Source organism: Heterocephalus glaber, unplaced genomic scaffold, assembly GCF_053883595.1.
Source record: "Heterocephalus glaber isolate CG9 unplaced genomic scaffold, H.glaber_assembly_v1.0 deba00001429, whole genome shotgun sequence".
Classification (NCBI taxonomy): Eukaryota; Metazoa; Chordata; class Mammalia; order Rodentia; family Bathyergidae; genus Heterocephalus; species Heterocephalus glaber.
Window position 1 is genome coordinate 23,524,982 of NW_028258294.1, and position 20,287 is coordinate 23,545,268.

Below are 20,287 nucleotides of genomic sequence, written 5' to 3' on the forward strand. Positions count from 1 at the left end.
TATAGGACTCCAGCTAACCTTAATCAAAAAAAATCTACACATAGGCATATAATAGTTAGAATTCCAGAAATCCAACAGAAGAACAAAATTCTACAAGCAGTGAGAGAAAAGAAACAAATCACATACAAAGGAAAGCCCATCAGAATCACAGCAGACTTCTCAGTGCAAACCCTCAAGGCAAGAAGAGCTTGGAGTGATGTATTTCAAGCCCTAAAGGAAAACAGCCTCCAACCCACATTGATGTACCCTGCAAAACTATCTTTCAAAATTGATGGAGAAATAAGATACTTTCACGATAAAGAGAACCTCAGGAACTTCATGAATACCAAACCAGCACTCCAGAAAATTTGAGACAATACCCTAGGAAAAGACAATGAGGATCACAACCCCAGGAAACCCAGCAGAATGAATCCATGGGGTGTGACAAATTAAATGCAAAGGGGGAGAATCCAACTAAAAGAAAAAGTCATGACAAGGCTTTTAAAACTTTGAACTTCATCTCCCTAATGAGTGTATAATTCGATCTTATTATTGTACTGATTAGTATTTTTCTGATTCTAGACTTGCACACCATTCCTTGTGCTATACTGGCTATTTATCATCTTCTTATCTCTACATTTTAATTGGGTTGTCTATTAATGAGCTGTAAGAGTTCTTTATATATTCTGGTCATAGGTTATATGCATTGGAAATATGGTCTGTTTAAGGACTACTTTTCATTTTAATGATGTCATTTAAAGTTCTAAATTTTGATGGAATCTCATTTATCAATTTTTTTCTTTTATACATCATGTCTTTTGTATCCTAGGTAGTTCTTGCCTACCCTGAATTCATAAATATTTTCCCTTATAATTTCTTCTTAAAGTTTCATACTTTTAGGCTTTCTTATTTAGGTTCATAGATCCCTTCAAGTTATTTTCATGTATGGAAAAAAAGGGTTGAGGTTAATTTTTTATATATGGATACCAGGTGTTCTAGTGATGTTTGCTGAAGACACTATCTCGTTCTCGGCTCTTGAATTGAGTTTATATTCTATAAAATGCTAATGTTAAATAATCTTTCAAAACTCAGTGGACCATATATGTGTGGTTCTATTTCTAGATTCTCTGTTTTATTCAAATGATCTATATGTCTTTCCTTACACCAACACTGCCTTGATTACTGTAGCTTTAGAAGAAGTCTTAAAATTAGGTACTAAACGTCTTCCAACAATGTTTTTGTTTTTGTTTTTAACTTTTCTAGGTCCTTTGTACTCCTACATAACTTTTAAATTTCAATATCCAATTCTTCATTTATAGCAAGTATACACAGACCTGAATTTTTATATATACCTTGTGTTTTCTAATCCTGCTAAATTCAAGTATAAGTTCTAGGAGCTCCTAGAGATTTCTTAGTATTTTCTCTGTAGATGATCATTTCATCTACATATAAAGATTTTGCTTCTGCCGTGCCAATCCTATCCTAGTTGTGTCATTTTATTGCCAGACTATTTTGGTGGGGACTAGGTTTCAAAGTTTAATGGACAGATAAAGAGTAAGCATATCTGCCCTTGTCCCCCACCTTAAGGAGAAAGCATTGTATCGTCTCCATTCATGTAAGGTGTTCTCGCTGGAAGTATGGAGTATATGTCTTTAATCTGTTGAGAAGTTTCTGTTCTACTTCTTGTTTCCTGATAGCTTTTACCATGAACAGCTGTAGAAGAATTTAGTCCAATGCTTTTTCTCCAACTAGTGACAGGATCATATGGCTTTTTCCTTTCCTCTGTTAAAATGATGACTTTTGGGGGTGGATCTTCCAATGCTGAACCAACACTGCCATCCCTATAACAAAACCACTTTCTACATCCTGCCAGATCTGAATTCTAATAGTTTGTCTTCTTAAACAAATTTCTATCTATGTTCATACTTTTTTCTTCTATTATCTTTATCCAGTTTTAGGATTAGCACAATGTTGAGTTCCTAAAACGAGGGGAGAAGTATTCCTTCTTTTTTCTGCTTTAATTGTTTGATATAATTTATCAGTTAAAATGTTTATGAGCCTGCTGTTGTCATATAGGTAGGTTTTCAAGCTAGGGATATACTTTCTTTAATAGGTGCTATTCAAATTTTATATTTCCTCCAGAGTTAGTTTCATTAATTTATCTTCCAAAGTACTTCTTAGAAGTTGTCAAATTTATTTCAGAAAAGATTTTTGTAATATGCTTTCTATATCCTTTTAAATTCTGTACAATCTGTGGTAATGTCTCCTAGATCTTAATATTGTAATTTTAAAAATGTATAACTGATATTGTGTAACAGGAAGAAAAGGTTTCAAAGAGCAGGGGAATTGGGAGGGATTAGAGGAAGGGAAAAAAGGGAAAGGAAAAAATATGAGAAGAGGAAAAAAAATGGAAACAAGGTCTTTGCAAATAGGGAAGGATGGAGGGGGTGAAGGGAGGGCAAGGGAAGGGGAAAAAAATAAGCACCAAGAGACTCATGTAATGGTACAAGATCCCAATGATGAATGTAACTGTATTTTATACCTAAAATGTACCAATAAAGTTAATGGGAAAAAAAAGAACCATTTTGGTTTATGTCTTGTACTCTGAATAACTATTTTGAAGATAACAATATATAGTGCATTAACTATTGTAGTTCTCTTATTTTGTTATGAATTTTTTCATAAATTTTTTTAAATGACACCTGTATACTAATTTGGAAATAAAAGTGTCAAAGCATGGGTTCATTGTGTATTTCCAATGTGGCCCTTCCTAATTCCCATTACCCAAAGCCCAAACTCCTGCACCATCTTAGCAGAGGCAGTTAGACTTTTCAGTATGATGCCCAAGCTAAGGTGTCATTACAGACCAAGTGTTCAAAGACAGCACTGGAAAAAAGGTAGGAGGAATGTGTAACATTGTAACAGAAATAAAATATCCAGATATGAATGTGGATGCCATCACTTCTGATGAGCCACAGTCTATTCTACAAAGTGAAATGTTTTCCTATGAATTAACTGGTTATTTAACCTCCAGTTATGAGTTTCTTTAAAGAAAACTGCATGTGGTCATCCTTTTGGAAGAGACATGCTTGAAAAGTGAAAATTAAGCTAGTGATAAACTTAGGGAAGAGCTTTGGGACTATGACAGAAAAATCTTTTATTCCCCCAAATTTGGTTTGTTCAAATAAACTAGGATTCACTACTTTGGAGAATTTAGCATCACAGGAGATATAGCATTGGCACATATATGAGAAGATTTTATGGTAAGATAACTTAAATAAAAGTAGTAAGAATCATAACCAAAAAATTATCATTAAAACCCAATTAGCAGGAACATTCTGAAAACACCAAGTAAGTCTTCCTCAAATAGGATGGCATAGAAAGCATATAAGAGCCATCCCTTAGGGGGACCTTGGTGATGTGCTGATGAATCATACTGACTTTCTGAAAGCCAGGGCTTCTCGAAAAGACCAAATTCTAGGGTTATTAACCACGTACCAGTTCTGCTTCTAGCTCCTAATGTTCTTGACAAACGTGGTGTGCCTCCTCCCTTAAGATGATTCTCTCTCTCTCACAACTGTTTCCTATTTTCTTTAAAAAATGAGTTACTGGTCCTGACACATAAGAATACCACTGAGGTACTAAGGTTCATTTAAAAAGAATTAACAAACAACACACTGGTGATTTTAAGTATGATGAAACTGGGAGTACTGCACCTTCCCAATCAGTTGAGATACCTATTTTCTTCACACTTCTAAATCCAATCTTATTTGTGTGACAATACCATGCTCTCTCATGGGAAGAACATGAGGGGCTGTGTACTGAGCAGTCCCGAATACAGAGTGGTGGCAGAAGTATGGGACCTGGGGCAGGCTGCCTAGGTTGGACTCCTGGCCCTACCAGTTACTACCAAAATGACCTTGAGCAAGTTATCTAAGTGCTACATGCCCCAGGTTCTCATCTGCAAAATGGAGATAAGAGAGTGAGAGGGAGAGGGGAGGGGAGGGGAGGAGAGGAAAGAAGAGAAGAACAGAGAGAGAAAGAACCCAGGCACAAAAATGTTAGTTAGAACCTACTTTTTCCACAACTAACTAGAAACATGGTGCTAAAGTAGCTTGGGCAGCCAGTGATAAAGATGTTAATTCCTTATCAGTTCTTTGCCTTTGTTACTCTCAAACCCTACATTTAGGGGCTGGGGATGTAGCTCAGTGGTACAGCACTTGATTCACAGGCACAAGACCCTAGGTTCAATCCCCAGTACTGTTAAAAACAAAAACAAACAAACCAAGATTTGATCTACTTGTATCCATGTTCCACTCAGTATTTTCCACTTAGTTGGAAATACATATTTTGGAGAGTGATGTTCTTGTCTTTTCAAGTTTTTTTTTCTTTTCTTTTTTGTACCGGGGATTGAATTCGGAACCTTGAGGAACCACTGATCTAAATCCCCAGCCCTAAGTATTTTTAATATTATCTCTTAATTATATCAAGAAGAAGGTAGAAAAAAATAAAACTTAACATTTACACTTTTTTGATTGTCTACTCTGTCACAAACAGTTCATGGTACTTAGTTTATTTTAATCAACACTTTCAGAGAGTTACACATAAACTTCTAGTCACAACTTTCATAGAATTTAGAGGTATCATGCCTTTCTAGATAACTTTTATAAGTACAGCTTTCAGTTTTTAGCTTTTCCCTGTGTTTTATTTTTAAATGTCTAAAAAATTCAAACATTTTTATAATTTTGTTGAAAAGGTAATTCGCACATATTTGACATACCTGATTGAAAAGCCAGCATCACTGTGTAAATCAGGAACAGTAAGCAATAGTTGAGAAAGCTCTGAAACATAGGGGTGTTCACCTTGTACTTTTCTGCCAAATACTGGCTGGTGATAGCTGTCCCACAAATACACAAGGACAACATCTGTCCCAGAGCAATTGTTTTCAAAATATGCCTAGAAAATAAAGAAATTGGAATAACCTGTAAGTTACACAAGTAAAACACACACACACACACACACACTTTTGTGCTAAACACAAAAAGAAATGCTAATTATACCAAAAGGTTATTTATTTCATTTTATTGCTTACTTCATGTGCACGAATATTAAATTATTGGGTGGGAGTCTATATTTGTATTCTCTTTTACATTTCCGACCCCTTCCCCATTTTCAGTAAACATTTAACAGTTTCTTCTCCTCTCAGTCTAACTACTTGATTTCTTCCACTGCCCTTGTAGAAAGCGATTTTTGAGGTTGGCTGCACATTACATTGATGGAGCTCAGAAACAGACCATGGTCCAATGGACTCTTCACATGAGACTCCAGCCCTGGCCAACACCATGACTTGGCCATGTAAGAAACCCTGAAGCAGGAGGCGAGCTAAGACATGCTCAGATTCCTGATCCATAAAAACCGTGAGATAAGGGCCAGGGATTTAGTTCAGAGGTTCCGCTGCCTGCCTTGCAAGCACAAGGACCTGAGTTCAACCCCTGGTACTAAAAAAACAAACAAACAAACAAAAAAAGTGAGATAATAAGTGCACGTGTTGTTGTTAGTCACTAAGTTTGTGCTGATCTGTATTATAGGAATAGATAACTGGCACTTTGTCAGTAAGTATTTGTTGAATGAACAAAAATAAAGAAATCACTGTATATTCTCAAATATATGACAGATCACCACTTTCTGAGTGAGGTGGAGTAGTCAGAGAAAAATAAGAAATTCTGAAAATTCCGTAACAAGGAAGCTAAGAATAGAAAAACAGTTTAAAAAAGAAAAGATCAAGCCAGGGGTGGTGGCACATGCCTGTAATCCCAGCATTTGAGGCTGAGGCAGAAGGATTACTTTGAGTACGAGGGCAGCCTGGGCTACATAGCAAGTTCAAGGCCACCCCAGACTACATAGTGAGACCCTGTTTCAAAAAACAAAAAACAAAACAAAAGACCATCAATACTACAGGATTACAAGCCACGGGGAGAAGTGACATGGCTTGAGAAAAACAGTATGGTTGGTAGATCTTTGGAGGGAAAGTTTTTATTAGTGGGAATGTCCAAAGTTAGATTCCCATGGGCTGAGTGAGAAGAAGGTGAGCAAGGGAATACATCAAACATGAAAATCTCTTTTTCTTTCTTTTTTTTTGTACTGGAAATCGAACTCAGAACCTTGCACTTGCAAGGCAGGCACCAGAACCACTGAGCTAAATCCCTGGCCCCAGAAAATCTCTTTTTTGAAACAATGGAGAGTGGGGAGGAGAATAGGGATAAGAAAGAGTCTGAAGAATAAATATCAGCTTTGAGCACAGGGTTTTTATTGTTTTATTAAAAGATCAAGGAAACTTATAAGATAAGCAGAAGTCAGCAAAAGTGAAAACCTGAAGATTTATAAAGACGACTTTTTATAATTATGCAAGGAAAAGGGAAGAAATTTTAGAGATGATGAAGATGGACAGTTCTTGGGAGAATCAGGAATCACAACTGAGAACGCTAAAACTTTTACGTTAAGTGTTCACTGTATAAATATTTCCTTGAAGTTAAGAAGACAATCAAGAAGCAAGATAAAGCCCAGTCTGGGCCACTTAGCAACTTACCGAGACCCTGTCTCAAAATTTTTAAAAAGAAATTAAAAATTCATAAAAGGGGAAAAGGCTGTGGATATAGCTCGATGCAAAGGGGATTTAATCCCCAGCACAATTTTAAGAGTTTTTAAAATCAGATACAATGTGAATTTATTGTTTGATGAACCTCAGAGTTCATTGAATTCACTGGTTTTCCAACTTTGGTGCGCACTAGAACTAACAAGAGAACTGTTTTAAAAATCCTGGTTGCTGTGGGCACAGCCCAGTGGCAGAGTGCATGCCTAGCACATAGCAGGCCTTGGGTTCAAACCCAGCAGCAAAAAAAACCCAGAAAAGTATAAAATAAATTTAAATAATTTTTAAAGTATAAAATACTGATTCCCAAGCCCCAAATGAGACCAATTAACCTAGGTTGGGATCTAGAAATTGGCATGCTTTAAGATGGTGACAGCTCAGTGCTAGAGCATTTGTTCAGCACAGGCAAAGCCCTGGGTTTGATCTTACACCACAAGGGGGTGGTATGCTTTTCATTCCCCTGGCAATTGTCCCAGGTAGCCAGGTTGAAACCACTGATACAATTCAAGATTCTCAATGTTATAGAGGCCAAATGAACAGCCAGAGCCAGTTTGATTTCCAAATTTCTACTAAATTACAATACATAATTATTCTTTTAGGTGCCTCCTGATATTTCTTCTAGTTTCAAAACTTTATACTGTCATCCCTTTCTAATTTTTTAAAAACTTAGTTTATTCATTAAACATATAATTTTTGGTTTAGTTTGGTTCAGTCCTTTGCTTCTGATATGAATGAAGTCCTACTATGTAGTTCAGGCTGTCCTTGAACTCACAATCATCTTCCTACCTCAGCCTCCCAAGTGCTAAGATTACAGGTTTGCAGCACACATCCAGCTATTAAACATGTGATTTGTGTCCCAAGTTGCTTATGCAAAGTGGAAACACCAAAATAGCAGACAACACACACAACAACTGTTCTGAGTTTACAATATATTCTTTCCTCTGAAACATTTGTTTCAGGAATTTGCAACTAACCTCAAATAATCTTAGCACAAGGGTAAAAAGAAAAAGGTGAAGCTTGCTGTGTAAGACAACCCTAAACACATCTGTAGAACACCTACCATGTGCCAAGATTCCCATTTTTGTAAAGACACAAAAATGAATAAGGACCCTGCGTCCTGAGATGCTTAGAGTCTAAGGGAAAAAGCAAGCATGTAACTAGTCATTAGCGTACAGCAAGACAAGGGTTCAAACATCAAGACTATACCAGACAGGCATGTTAAGAAAAAGCATTCCCTGCAGAAGTAAAATCAGCCCTAAAACAATAAGGAACATTCAGGAATTTCCAATAGGTTGATGTTGCTACAGAACAGAGTGTAAGAGAAAAGTGACAGCAGATGAAGATGAAAACTATATCAAAAAGTGTCTGATATGTATGAAATGTTCCAAGGTTGTTATCTTGCTGGAGGTAGAATCATCAAAATCTTCTAACGAGGAACCACTGAAGGGAATAGCAAGACAGGTTTTGAACACCCCTGGGTACATCACACCAAACCTTAGCCTTATTCCTAACGTGGAAACCAACTAAAAGGAAAGTTGACAAAGAAATCTAGAGCAAAACCCAGATTTGTGTATGAGACAACTGGATAGAGTATATGATTAGTCAAGATCCCAAGGGGAAGAGAAAAATACAGGTTTAGAAAAGATAACGGCTCCATTTGGGGCACACTGGATTTTGTTTAACTATTAGATAGCCGAGAAGAAATGTCCAATATGCAGTTAGGAGCTGGGAGAAAGGACTGAGTTGAAGAAATAAATGTGGGAATCATGAGCATAAAGGTGACAGTTGAACTTGAGGATATAAATGAGATCACTAAGGCATATGACTAAAAGTTAAGAAAAATAAAGGGTACAAAAGAAACACTCTAGGACACAGTGACATCTAAGAAACTAATGAAGGAAGGGGAAATAGATGCAGAGACAAAAGGCACGTCAGAGAGGCAGGGGAGAACTAGGAAGGAAGCGGAGAAGCCAAGAGAAGGTGGTGCAACAAGCAGAATGTTGTAGCAGCACCTCTCCTTCTGCGCTCTCACTCTCCCCAGACCCAGTCCCCACTCCAAAAGAGAGTCAACGTTCTGAGCGTTAATCTAACAGGGTCCTTCCCCCAGCTAATGCCTTTGGCTAGTTCTCCTTTGCCCTTACATGAAAGCCTGATTTTGAAATGGCCAACAAGGCTGCGACCATCTGACCTCTGCTTGGCTCTCCAACCTTATCGTGGACTACTCTCTTACAGCTTATCTAATTTTTCATTTTAAAAATTTCTTATAAGATAGACAACCTATGCCCATCCTCTACTGCATACTTTAATCACCACTAGATTATTTATAACACCTAACACAATGATGCAAATACTATGTACATAATGCATTGTTTAAGGAATAAGAAAAATGTACATTTGGTACAGAGGCAAACTTTTCCCTGAACATTTTCACAATGCAGATGGTTGAATGCATGAATGCAGAGCCCACACACTTGGAGTGCTGACTGTATAAGCATAATCAGTATGCATGTAATACAGTATTTCAGGAGAGGTTTATTTTGGCTCATGGTTTCACAGGTTTCGGTCCATAGTCACCTTGCTCCCAGGCAGAAACAGTACGGAGGAAGGGCTGGGCAGAGGAGAGCTGTTCAACACACTGTAGCCAGGAAGCAGAGAGAGAGGGGAAGAGCCACAGCAAGAGATGCACCCTTCCAGAGCAAGGACCACCATGGACCACCATGGACCACCTCCTCCCAGGCTCCTCCTCCTAGCAGCACACTGAGCTATGAACTCACCAATGGACGAATCAACTGATGAGTACAATGCCCTGTGATCCAGTCACCTTCCAATAGCCCCACCTCTGAATACATGGGACTTTTGAGGACATTTTAGATCAAACCATAACAACCAAGCAGCTTAAGAAATACAATATTAGCAACATCTACATAACCGTTTTGTATTCTCTCCCATCTCTGAGCCTTCCTGAAAGGCAACTACTTTCCAGAACTTGGTGTTTATTATTCTTATGCATTTCTATACTAATTTAATGTTCATATAGGCATCCCTAAAGCAATCATTACTATTACTTTGTTTCTTTTTAAATTTTATATAAATGGTATACTCTATATGTATACTTCCACAACTTCCTATTTTGATCAGCATGGTTTGGGAGACTCATCTGTATTGATCCATTAGTTCTAGTTCCTTCCTTTTCACAGTTGTATAGTATTCCACTACAAAAATATTTCATACTTTATCCATTCCACTGTGGATGAATATTTAAGTTTTATTACAATTTGTTGTTGTTTTAAACAATGCCTCTACAAACATTCTTGCATATGTCCCCTCATGTACATATGTGTTTTTGTTTCAGCAAAATAGTACAATTGGGTTAGACATACCTGATAGGAGGCAGGCATAGTGGTGCACACCTGTAATTCCAGCACTTGGGAGGCTGAGGCAAGAGGATGACCACGAGTTCGAGGCCAGCCTGAACTACATAGGGAGACCCTGACTCAGAAAATCAAAAAAAAATTTTAAAAGATTACCATCATGATGGAAGCTACCTAGGGCATCTGAAGATATTTCATCTCATTGCTTTTATTGCTAAGTACAGCAAATTCAGCATACCCTACAAATTTAATGGCTATTTGGAGACATATGTGACAGTGAAACTGTGGGTCTTGGTTCGTAAGCATCTGCACTTGACTAGTTTTGCTAGATTGCTCTTCAAAGGGTTACATTGCTTCCTGTAGTTTAGTGTGGTACTCCCAAAAGGAAGGAACTGAAGGAGCCTCCACCCTTCTAGAGGAAGGAATGTCAAGAACCCCTCAAATCCCTCCTACAGAACATGGTTGGGATAAGAGTTGAAGTCACGCCTCACTGCTGGTTATCTTCCCACCTTCTTAATCTCTTCCTCCTCTCTCTCCTTCCTCACATTTTTCTCTCCCCTGTCTTACACCTCTCCATTACGATTCCGTAACCCAGCTTATATTAGAAAATCTCTTCTGCAAAGCATCCTGCCACCTTGCCTTGGTGTCAGGAAAGAGGGCCAACCTGATCTCTCTTCTCCCAGCAGTAACATGGCTTCCCTGTTGGATGTCCAAAGCACAAGGCACAGAAAATCTAATCAAGCAATAACCTAATCAAAGTCTGAACATTTTTCACATGCCGTAATGGACTTGAAAGCAATTATAAATTGGAAATAAGTGAGAATTAGAAGTGTGGGAGCACTAAGCCCTGTTCACAAATTGACAAAATTTCTCCAGAAAGCTCATATTTGCATTCTAAAATAGCACAATTAAGCAAGCTGTCCTCCAACTATAAAGTATAACCATCTTCTTTTTAAAAAGGGGAGTTAAAAATTGAGCATGGAGATTTAAAGTTACAGGAATGCACTTCTCTTGGCTCCAAATCATAATGACCTCATCTATAATGGAAGAGGAAGAGAGTGACCAAGGGAGGGAGGGGGAGAGAGAGGGAGAGAGAAGGGGGAGGGAGAGGATTGAAGAAAGATGAGAAAAACACTCAGACTTGTAAAGAAAGGCATCAAGGGCCTCAAAACAATTTTTGTTACTTATGGCTTCACATTCATACTTGCATTCACCACAAGGTCCTGGTTTGGAGGTAAACTGAACAAAATCTTTTTCCTGTCTAAGGAAAGCTGCCAGAAGCAACTGGACATCTAAGCAGGGCATATATCCTGTCAGTTATTCAAACAACCTCCACTGAAGTTTACTTCAAAGGCAGGATATGGTCCAACTACAAAGCACATTTCCCCAGGGGGCTTCGCAGAGCAGGAGCCAGGTCATAGGCAGCAGGCAAACAAGTGCTCTGAATCGCTGGGGCAGAGGTGAGAAAACAGGTAGAAAATGGCCCTATAGTAAGGCGCTTCCAACCACCTTACTGTTTGGATGTGTCCCATTAATTTAAGAATTTTAAGACATGAAAGAAGGAACAATTTTAAGGCATATTTTAAATTTCCCCCTTCTTTCTTCCAGAAAACCTAAAGTACATGTCCTAGTAGCTCTTCTACTCCAAAACACACTCATGCCTATGCTTTCCAGTGAAACTACACCCTCCTTTACTCATTTATGCAGTCAGTAAACTCTTCAGCTATGTACTGGGTTAAAAGCAATATGTGCCAAACTCCAGGAATTTATAACTTCAGTTCCCAGTCTAGAACCACATCTTCTCCCCAGACCAGATCAGATTAGTGACCTCATGCTGTGCCCCCTAGCAAAACACCACATCCCTGAATCACAGCACCCATCACACTGCTTGTGACTCTTCTTCCATCAAGATCCAAGCTCCAAGAGGTCAGGGACACTATACCCTGTATGACAAACACAGTGTCTGGTACATAGGATATTTGCCACTGTTTTTTGTTTTTGTGTTTTGTTTTGGGACGGGGTCTCCCTAAGTAGCCCAGTCTGGCCTTGAACTCCAGGCGATTCTCCTGCCTCAGTTCCTGAGGGCTGGTATTACAGGCATGTGGCACCATGCCAGGCTATCTGCCACTATTGAACATCTCAAGGACTTTCTGTCTAGAGGAGTCAGACCTGACAATACAGAATGACAATAAAATGGGAAAGTTAAAATAAATTTGGGGCTTACAACTATAGAGAAAGAAGTGTTAAGCCTTCCAAGACAAGGGTCACAGAGGATGAGACACTTGATCATAGACTAGAAAGGACAAATCAGGACTGGGTTTTTGCCTAATTCAAACAGCAGTTTTACACAATATTTACATCATAGATAATGATGAGGCCCATTCATTTCTTTAGCACTCCTACATTTGTAACTTCAATTTGGAGACAAAGTCTTCTACTCAGATGTACATTTATAAATCATTAGGAGCTTTAAAAAACAAAAAAACATCACTGACATCAAGACTCCAGCCCAGACCAACTGATTCAGCTTCTTAGGAGCCAGGGCCCAAGCATCAGCCTACTTTCAAAGTCCCCTAAATGAATTTCAAGACACAATCAGGATGGCAAACCATTACATTACTGTCTCCTTTTTATTTGATTTTTTAAAACTCAATAAAATGCATTGTTTAAATGCATAGCACACATTTGCTTCTCTTTATGTCTCAATAAATCTGTGCCACTAGGTTACATGTTGTCAGCTAAAAGCAGGATTTAGAATTAAAGTTAGAAGACGTCTATGAAGCACAGCTACTTTGTAGAAATTTTAGAGTCCATCACATCTGCCACATGTAAATTCTCAGCAGAGATTATAATTTCCAGCCCATCTATTAAAAAATCCTATTATAAATCTGAAAAGATATGCGTTTAGACCAAGTCCTCATACTTAGCACATAAGTTATCCAATTCTATTTCTTGAACATTTAAAATTATATCAGAAACAAGCTCAAAATTAATCACAAGTACTTTTTCTTTATATACTGAGTAGCAGCTTAGATGACCTATTTTATTTCCATCTCTACATTCCTATGATTCAAATATTTCCAGTAATCCAACTATTGGGTATCTATTTAAAGGAAAGTAAATCAGTATGTCAAAGACACATCTGTGCTCCCATGATTATTGCAGCATTATTCATAATAATTAAGAAATGTCCTATCAACCAATGAATGAATAAAGAAAATATGGTATAAATTCTGTGTGGTAGTGGTGCATACCTATAATCTCAGCTATTTGGGAGGCTGAGGCAGGAGGATCAAAAGTTCAAGGCCATCATGGGCAACTCAGCAAGATCCTGCCTCAATATAAAAGATAGGTTTTTTTTAAAGTGGAGACTGAGGATGTAGCTTACCAGCACTCCCTACGTCCAATGTTTAGGGACATAAAATAAATAAATGGATATGAACTATCTTTTTGGGTTCAAGAGTTAATTGACATAACCTATGTAAAAGCTCCTAGCATATTTTTAAAGAAAATAAGCATATGTATTAATATATGCCACATTTTATTTTAATAATTTTATAACTAAACTATATAATTTGTTTTCATTATAATCCTATGTATTTGTGTGTACATGTATGTGTGTGCATGTGCGCGCATGCGGGTGTGTGTGTGTGACATTAGGGACTGAACCTAAGGAGCCCTGAGCTACAACCCCAGTCTTCTTTTATTTTATTTTGAGGAGGGCTTTAACTAAATTGCCGAGGCTGGCCTAGAATTTACAATCCTCCTCCTCAAGCTCCTAAATAGCTGGGATTATAAACATGTGGCACCTGGCTTTATTTTTTTTTTTAATAGTGAAAAAGGGTATGTTTAGAATTAGCCAGCTGGAGTAAGTTTAGATGATCCCAATATCCAAAGCATCATAATCTAGAGGCAGGCAGGCATATGCCTTCTTCTCTCCATCAGACCTGATCTGGGTGATAACCTGGACACATCAGTGCCACAGAGTAGCTTCATAGCTTGCTTGGTCCGGTGCTTGCTGGCCTTGACATGCACAGTGAACACAAGTGTTTCACTGTCTTCTATCTTCTTCAAGGGCTAATCCACAGTGAGGGTAACCCTGATGACAGCACAGTGACCAAGCTTGTTTCCCCAGGGGAAGCTCTTCAAAGTGCATCTGAGCTGGCTTCACGGCCACATTGCCTTGGGCCATCAGAAGGTAGAGGATGTGTAATCTTGTGTGTGGAGAGCTATTCTACAAAAGTTGGGGGGGAAATCATTTCATAAGTAAAGTATGACTATAGCTGTCTAAGGCCCAATGTTGCCTTGCCCATGATCTGACTATGGCATGTGGAAACATAACTCCATTTTTGCCTCCAGTCACAGCTGAGCTCTCAGTGGTCGGATGATGCTAAGGGCTCAAGGGCAAGATTACATCAGCTGAAGACATCCTGGTCCTTTGAGAACCCAGCAGTAATGCAAAATGGGAAAGGTTTCACCTGAGGAGGGACAAATGCCTTACCAGCTTAACTCATCTCACCTACTGCAGTAGGAATACTCTCCTTTCCACCATCATCAGCATGAGATTCGCATCAACATAGGATCACTGCTGCCCGCTAAGTCACCCAATACTCCCTCCAATTATTGTGTGTACCCAGTAAATGATGGCTAGCTCGGAGAGTTCTTGTCTTTCCATATACTTTGAAATTACACAAGTCTCTGCTGTCATTTTTTCTTTAGCCCTCACCGTCCTCCTTTTTAGGACGGCAGAGGATTTCTTGGCCTCCAATGTGTGTGCATGTGTGGCTGTGAACGCCTTTCAACACTTCTTGGCCTTCAAGGCCTTTGCTTTGGCTTCAGCTTTGGAAGGGCCAGGAGTTTCCTTACTTTCAGTGCCATGTTGCTAAAAAGAATCCTAATTTTATACTTTTTAAATCATTATCCTAAGAAGGAAATGCTGTAAAACTAGTGGTAAGACAAAAATCAGCAAAAACTAGAATGTGGAAAACTCCATAAGACAAATAAACTATCTCTTCAGAAATAAATTGCAAGCACCTAGCCAATTTAGCAAGAATCTATCTTAAAATAAAATAAAAAGTGTCAGGGGGATAGCTCCACAGCAGAGCACTGGCCTTGCATGTGGAAGGCCCTGCATTCAATCCCCAGTAGCACAAAAATAAATAAATAATAAATAAATACTGCAAGCAAAAAAGGTGAGAAAGGGTTAAGCATGGTGGCACATACCTATAATCCCAGCTACTCAGGAGGCTGAGGCATGAGGACCCCAAGTTCAAGCCTAGCCTCAGTAACTTAGCAAGATCCAGTCTCAAAATAAAATAAACAAATACAAAGGGCTGGAGATGTAGCTCAGTTTTAAGGCTCTGCAGTTCAATCCCCAGTACCGAAAAAATAAAAGTGATAGAGGGAAGCCTACAGAGAGAAAGATACATAGGTATAATAACTCATTAAAATGTGTGGGCCTTACCTGCATCATGATTTAACAAACTATCTAAAAAATTTTGAGATGATTGAGGAAATTTTAATATGAATTGATTATTAGATATTAAGAAATTATTAATTTTTAGACAAGATAATGATATTATGACTTTTTAAAGTCCTTATGTTTTAGAGATGACTTGTGAAATATTTATGCATAAAAGTATATGATGCCTGAGATTTATTTTAAGAACATCCAAGAAGGAAGAAATACAGAGATATAAATGAAATAAGATGAGCTGATGATATTTACTGAAACCACAGTAAGGGATTGTCTTTACTTTTATTTAAATGTTCCCACAATAAAGTTTTTATTAAAACCCTAACAAAAATTTTACATTTACCCACAGTCCAGTTTTTCCGACCCACGAAAACAACACATATTTGCTTTCAGCTATAATTATAGCAACCAAGCATGGTAACACTCATTTTTTCTTGCTAATCAAAAGTGCTAGTGTCCGATTAGTTAAAAGACAGAGAGGAAAAAATAAATTCATTATTACTTAACAAATGCAATGATGGGGTTGAGGTGTTAAAATCTCTCAAAATATAGGATTGCTGGGAAAAATAATAATAAAAAGATTTCATGATGGAGGAAAAACCTGAAGTCTGATGATCTAATACAGAGTCAAATAATTTGGGGTAGTATATGTGTTGGACTCCCCAAGCAAGGTAGTGGACTCCTGGAAGGCAGAAACAATGTCATGGTCATCCTTCTTTGTCCTGTATGTGCATGAATATGAACTGGCTGACTTGCTACAAAAGTTAAAAAACGCTGCCCAAGAAGGCTGGGGTTTCAGAGGGCTCTATTAGCCCACCTACAGCAAATGGATTATAAGAAATTATAATGGGTTATAAGAATAAATCATTTTATAGTGTTACTTAGAAATGAGTTAGCCCAAATTTTAAGTATTCAACTTAAAAATTAAAATGCAGAGGCTGGAGGTGTTGCTAAATGGATAGAGCATTTGCCTGGCATGTGCAAGGCCCTGGGTTTGAACTCAGCAACTGCAAACATGAAAATAAACAAAAATACAAAATGTAAAATAAGTTACAATCCATAGTAAAATGGGACAAAGCGATAGTGATGTGCTTTGCTATACAATAAGAGTTCTAGAAAAAGTAAATCTGGCAAGTTATAAAGTCTTCTCCAACAATAAGACTTCGTATGTGTTTGGAAGGCAGATATCAAGAGGGGAAGAAAAGAGTTCAAGAAGTGGAGGTTGGACTGGGAATGTAGCTCAGTGGTACAGTGATTGCCTAACATGTATGAGGCCTTGGATTCAGTATTTGCAGTACCACAAAAAAAAAGAAAAAAAATGGAAGTTATGTCATTTCTTTTGTCCTTGTTTTTGATTTACCAAGCAACTTCAGATCTTAGGTTTCTTATGTAGGTTTATCTGTTGGAATGATTTCACTGGGCCTAGTTGTCAAATTTAGCAGTGACAACTTTCATAAATTAATCCATTCATTTTCAAATAAAATTTATGTCTGAACAACCAGAGCTGCTTCCTCCAGAGCCTGGCCACCCTCAAGTGAACGGATCTTGGTCTTGGGACACACAGAACTGAAAAATTCCAGTAAGGAACAGGAATCCTGAGGTTCAGATGTTAGCCTTATCTACAATGCCAGAAGCATAGTCATGCAGTCTTGTCAGAACCATAGTCTGATATTTAATGAAGCAACAAACCAAGCTTTGAGCCAGGCATGGTGACACACGCCTGTAACCCCAGCACTCAAGAAGCTGAGGCAGAAGGATCACCAAGAGTTTGAGTCCAGTCTGGGCTGCATAGCAAGGCCCTGTCTCAAAAAGAAAAGAAAAGAAAAAAAGCTTTTCCAAAAATCATTCATCAATTATAATACCAGTTATATTTCCTTATACTTACAATTATTATACAGAGTAATGGAGCAGAACAGAACTTTCCTGATATTGGCAAAATATTTCTTTCTCTACTGATCTTCACAGTATGATATGCCATATTGTACTTCTTAGATGAGAGGAGGGGGGAAAGTAAAACAATTTTGTAATGGGCCGGGGATTTAGCTCAGTGCTTCTGGCGCCTGACTCTCAAGTGCGCAAGGTCCTGAGTTCGATCCCCGGTACCAAAAAAAAAAAAAAGCCTAACAATTTTGTAGTGTTGTTTAACAATACAATAGAACTTTAGAGAAATATCCAGCAAGGAACCCATCCAATTACATCCAATCATTTTAACTGTAACTCAGGAAATGTTCAGTTAAAACAATCTTCAATCTTCAATCTCTGGTCATTCCTAACTCTATTAGTTCCTGGAACTGTTTTCATTCTGTTCTGAATGTGTGGGAACAGAAGGCTTAGAACCAAGGATACTAGAGGAAGGGGTAAGAAATCAATGACTTGAATACATCGTATTACCTGATTGAACCTTGAAAGACCCAGAGACTTTGGGTGGGACAATGGGATTTTTTTTGGTAATTTTATGTATCCATTATGTATGTACCAAGCCTCCGAACAATGAGAAATCTGTTTTTTAAAATTATTGTTCATTCCTAAGAGAATGAGGAAAGAGGAGAGAGTAAGAGAAAACAGTAATCATTAGAAAACATCTCCTTGACTCCTCATTTTAAATCCTAGATTCACAGCTCACTTTCCCTCTTTTATTTTTCCTCCAACCCCCTCCGGCCCCGTAATCTTCTGTTGACATTCAAGGTTTCCAAACTGCTGATTTAAAGTTCCCTGAATTTGCAGTTGGGCATCTATCATCATCAGATATTATTTATTTATTACATTCATGCTAATGGACCTCATCAGAACACTTTATTTTTTATAGTGCCTCATAAGTTACAAAAACTTTCCTATAAACCTTACCCTGATTTTTGACCCATTGACCAACACTGTGGTGTTACAGACAAAGAAACTGAGGCTAAGGAGAGGTGAAATGGTCACCTAACTGATATTCAAAAATGTCAGAATTGGGGCCAGGGATTTAGCTCAGTGGTTTTGCCGCCTGCTGCTCAAGCTCAGGGACCCAAGTTCAATCCTCGGTACCAAAAAAAATACTGCAGAATCACATACTAAATACAAGCGCACTGGACCTAAATAAGGTGCTTTTGTTAGCCAAGTTTCATCCCTACCTGACTGTCAAAATAACTGCAAATTAGAGGATCTAGCCTTTTCTTCTCCTCTTACCACATAGCTGATGAAAATGAATGAAATAGCAAAAAATACAGGCTAAATCATACTAATGCTATCTCTTTCAATAAATGCCTGACCTTGCATCTGATCACTGAATATTACTTCAGTACAATTTTTCCATTCTATATAATATATTCCACAATAACTAAAGACTCAGTTATCATAGAGTTATACTCATTTTAAATTTTACTTGGAATTTTGCATACAAACATATCCTAACACACTCCAATCAGTTTAATAAATATTGTCCATACTAGAACATATACAGCCTTCTGCAATGCCTGGCAACTGTATATCATCACATCATCCCACTGCCAATAAGATAGAAGCTACCAACATCAAACCCTCTAGAAAACTGGAGTTAAGCAAAACATCAAATGGATGCTATTTGAAGGGGCCAGTATTCGATGTGTTAAAACCTGAAAACACACACACGCTCACACGCAGAGAGATGAAACTGGAGAAAAAGCAAAAAGCCACCAGAGGTATTTGGAGGTAACTGCTTCTGTGCACAGGACAGAACACCCCCGGTAAACTCAGCCTTGTCTGAGTGCTGATCTATCTCAGGAACTCTCACATCAAGATTTTTCTTGTATCTTTTTCAGGACAGGGCTTTGCAGCAACATACTATTGCAAGCTTCTACCTCAACGCCAGAATATGTGAGAATTTTCCTTGCCTGCTTAGTGGTTAAGAGTCTAACCCTGGAAAGCAACTTTAATACCCCACAGTGACTTTTATTATCATCTCCTTAATGACGCCCAATCCAATTCAGCAATACATTTTGTACCTACCAGGATCCTAGCACTGTGTCAGGCTCTTAGATAAACAGAAATAGAGCTCTTGACCTCACGGAGTTCGTAACACAGCAGTGAAAAAGAACAGTAAAGAAACACCAATAACATTATGGTGGAAGATGAACAGGTAGGTTAGGATCTAACCTAATCTGGGATTTCATGGAAGGCCTTATGAATGAAGTGATATTTCATCTGAGACTTGAAGAATCAAGAGAAGTTGTTCAAATTAAGAGAAGTTGTATGGGAAACTTCTGTCCCAGCAGTGGGAACACGCACCCTTCAGCTGACTACAGCCTGAAGATACAGCTCATGCAAAGAAACCAGCAGTTATCTAATCTCTGGTGCAACATGAACAGTCAGTAGCAATTCTTGGCTGATTATTTCAAAGACTGAGTATGTGTGAAAGGCTGTGTGTAAAAAGAGCTGAACAGGTTTCCTTGACATTTTATGAATTATTGCTACATTTTTACCAACATCCGGGCAGTCTCATTTCTTTGCACTCTAAAGCTATTTTTTATTGGAACCATTTTTAGGTTCTACCACTAAATGTGGAATGGAGAATAATGGCCTTCCAAAGACACCCAGGCCCTTTCCAAACCCTATGAATAGGATACCTTACAGGGCCAAAGGGACTTTGCAAATATGATTAAGGTTAAGGAAGCTGGAGATGGGGAGATCATCATAGGTTCTGAGGTAGGCCTAATCTAAGCACAGGAGTCCTTATTAGAAAGAACCTTTCCTGACTGTAGTCAGAAGGAGACGTGACTACAGAATGGTCAGCGAGCTGCTGGCTTTAAAGTTCAAAAGAGAACAAAAGAACAAGTTGGACTCATAGGTCCTGATTAA

At 38.2% G+C, this 20,287-nt stretch overlaps 1 protein-coding gene across 1 annotated transcript in view; it reads right to left on the reverse strand.

Moving 5' to 3' along the window:
• Slc35f2 (solute carrier family 35 member F2) overlaps positions 1–20,287 on the reverse strand; it is a 54,365-nt gene that overhangs the window by 16,078 nt on the left and 18,000 nt on the right. The window contains exon 2 of the mRNA XM_004856507.4: positions 4,760–4,935. Coding sequence (XP_004856564.1) covers positions 4,760–4,935 — 176 coding nt within the window. The remainder of the gene's footprint in view (positions 1–4,759; positions 4,936–20,287) is intronic.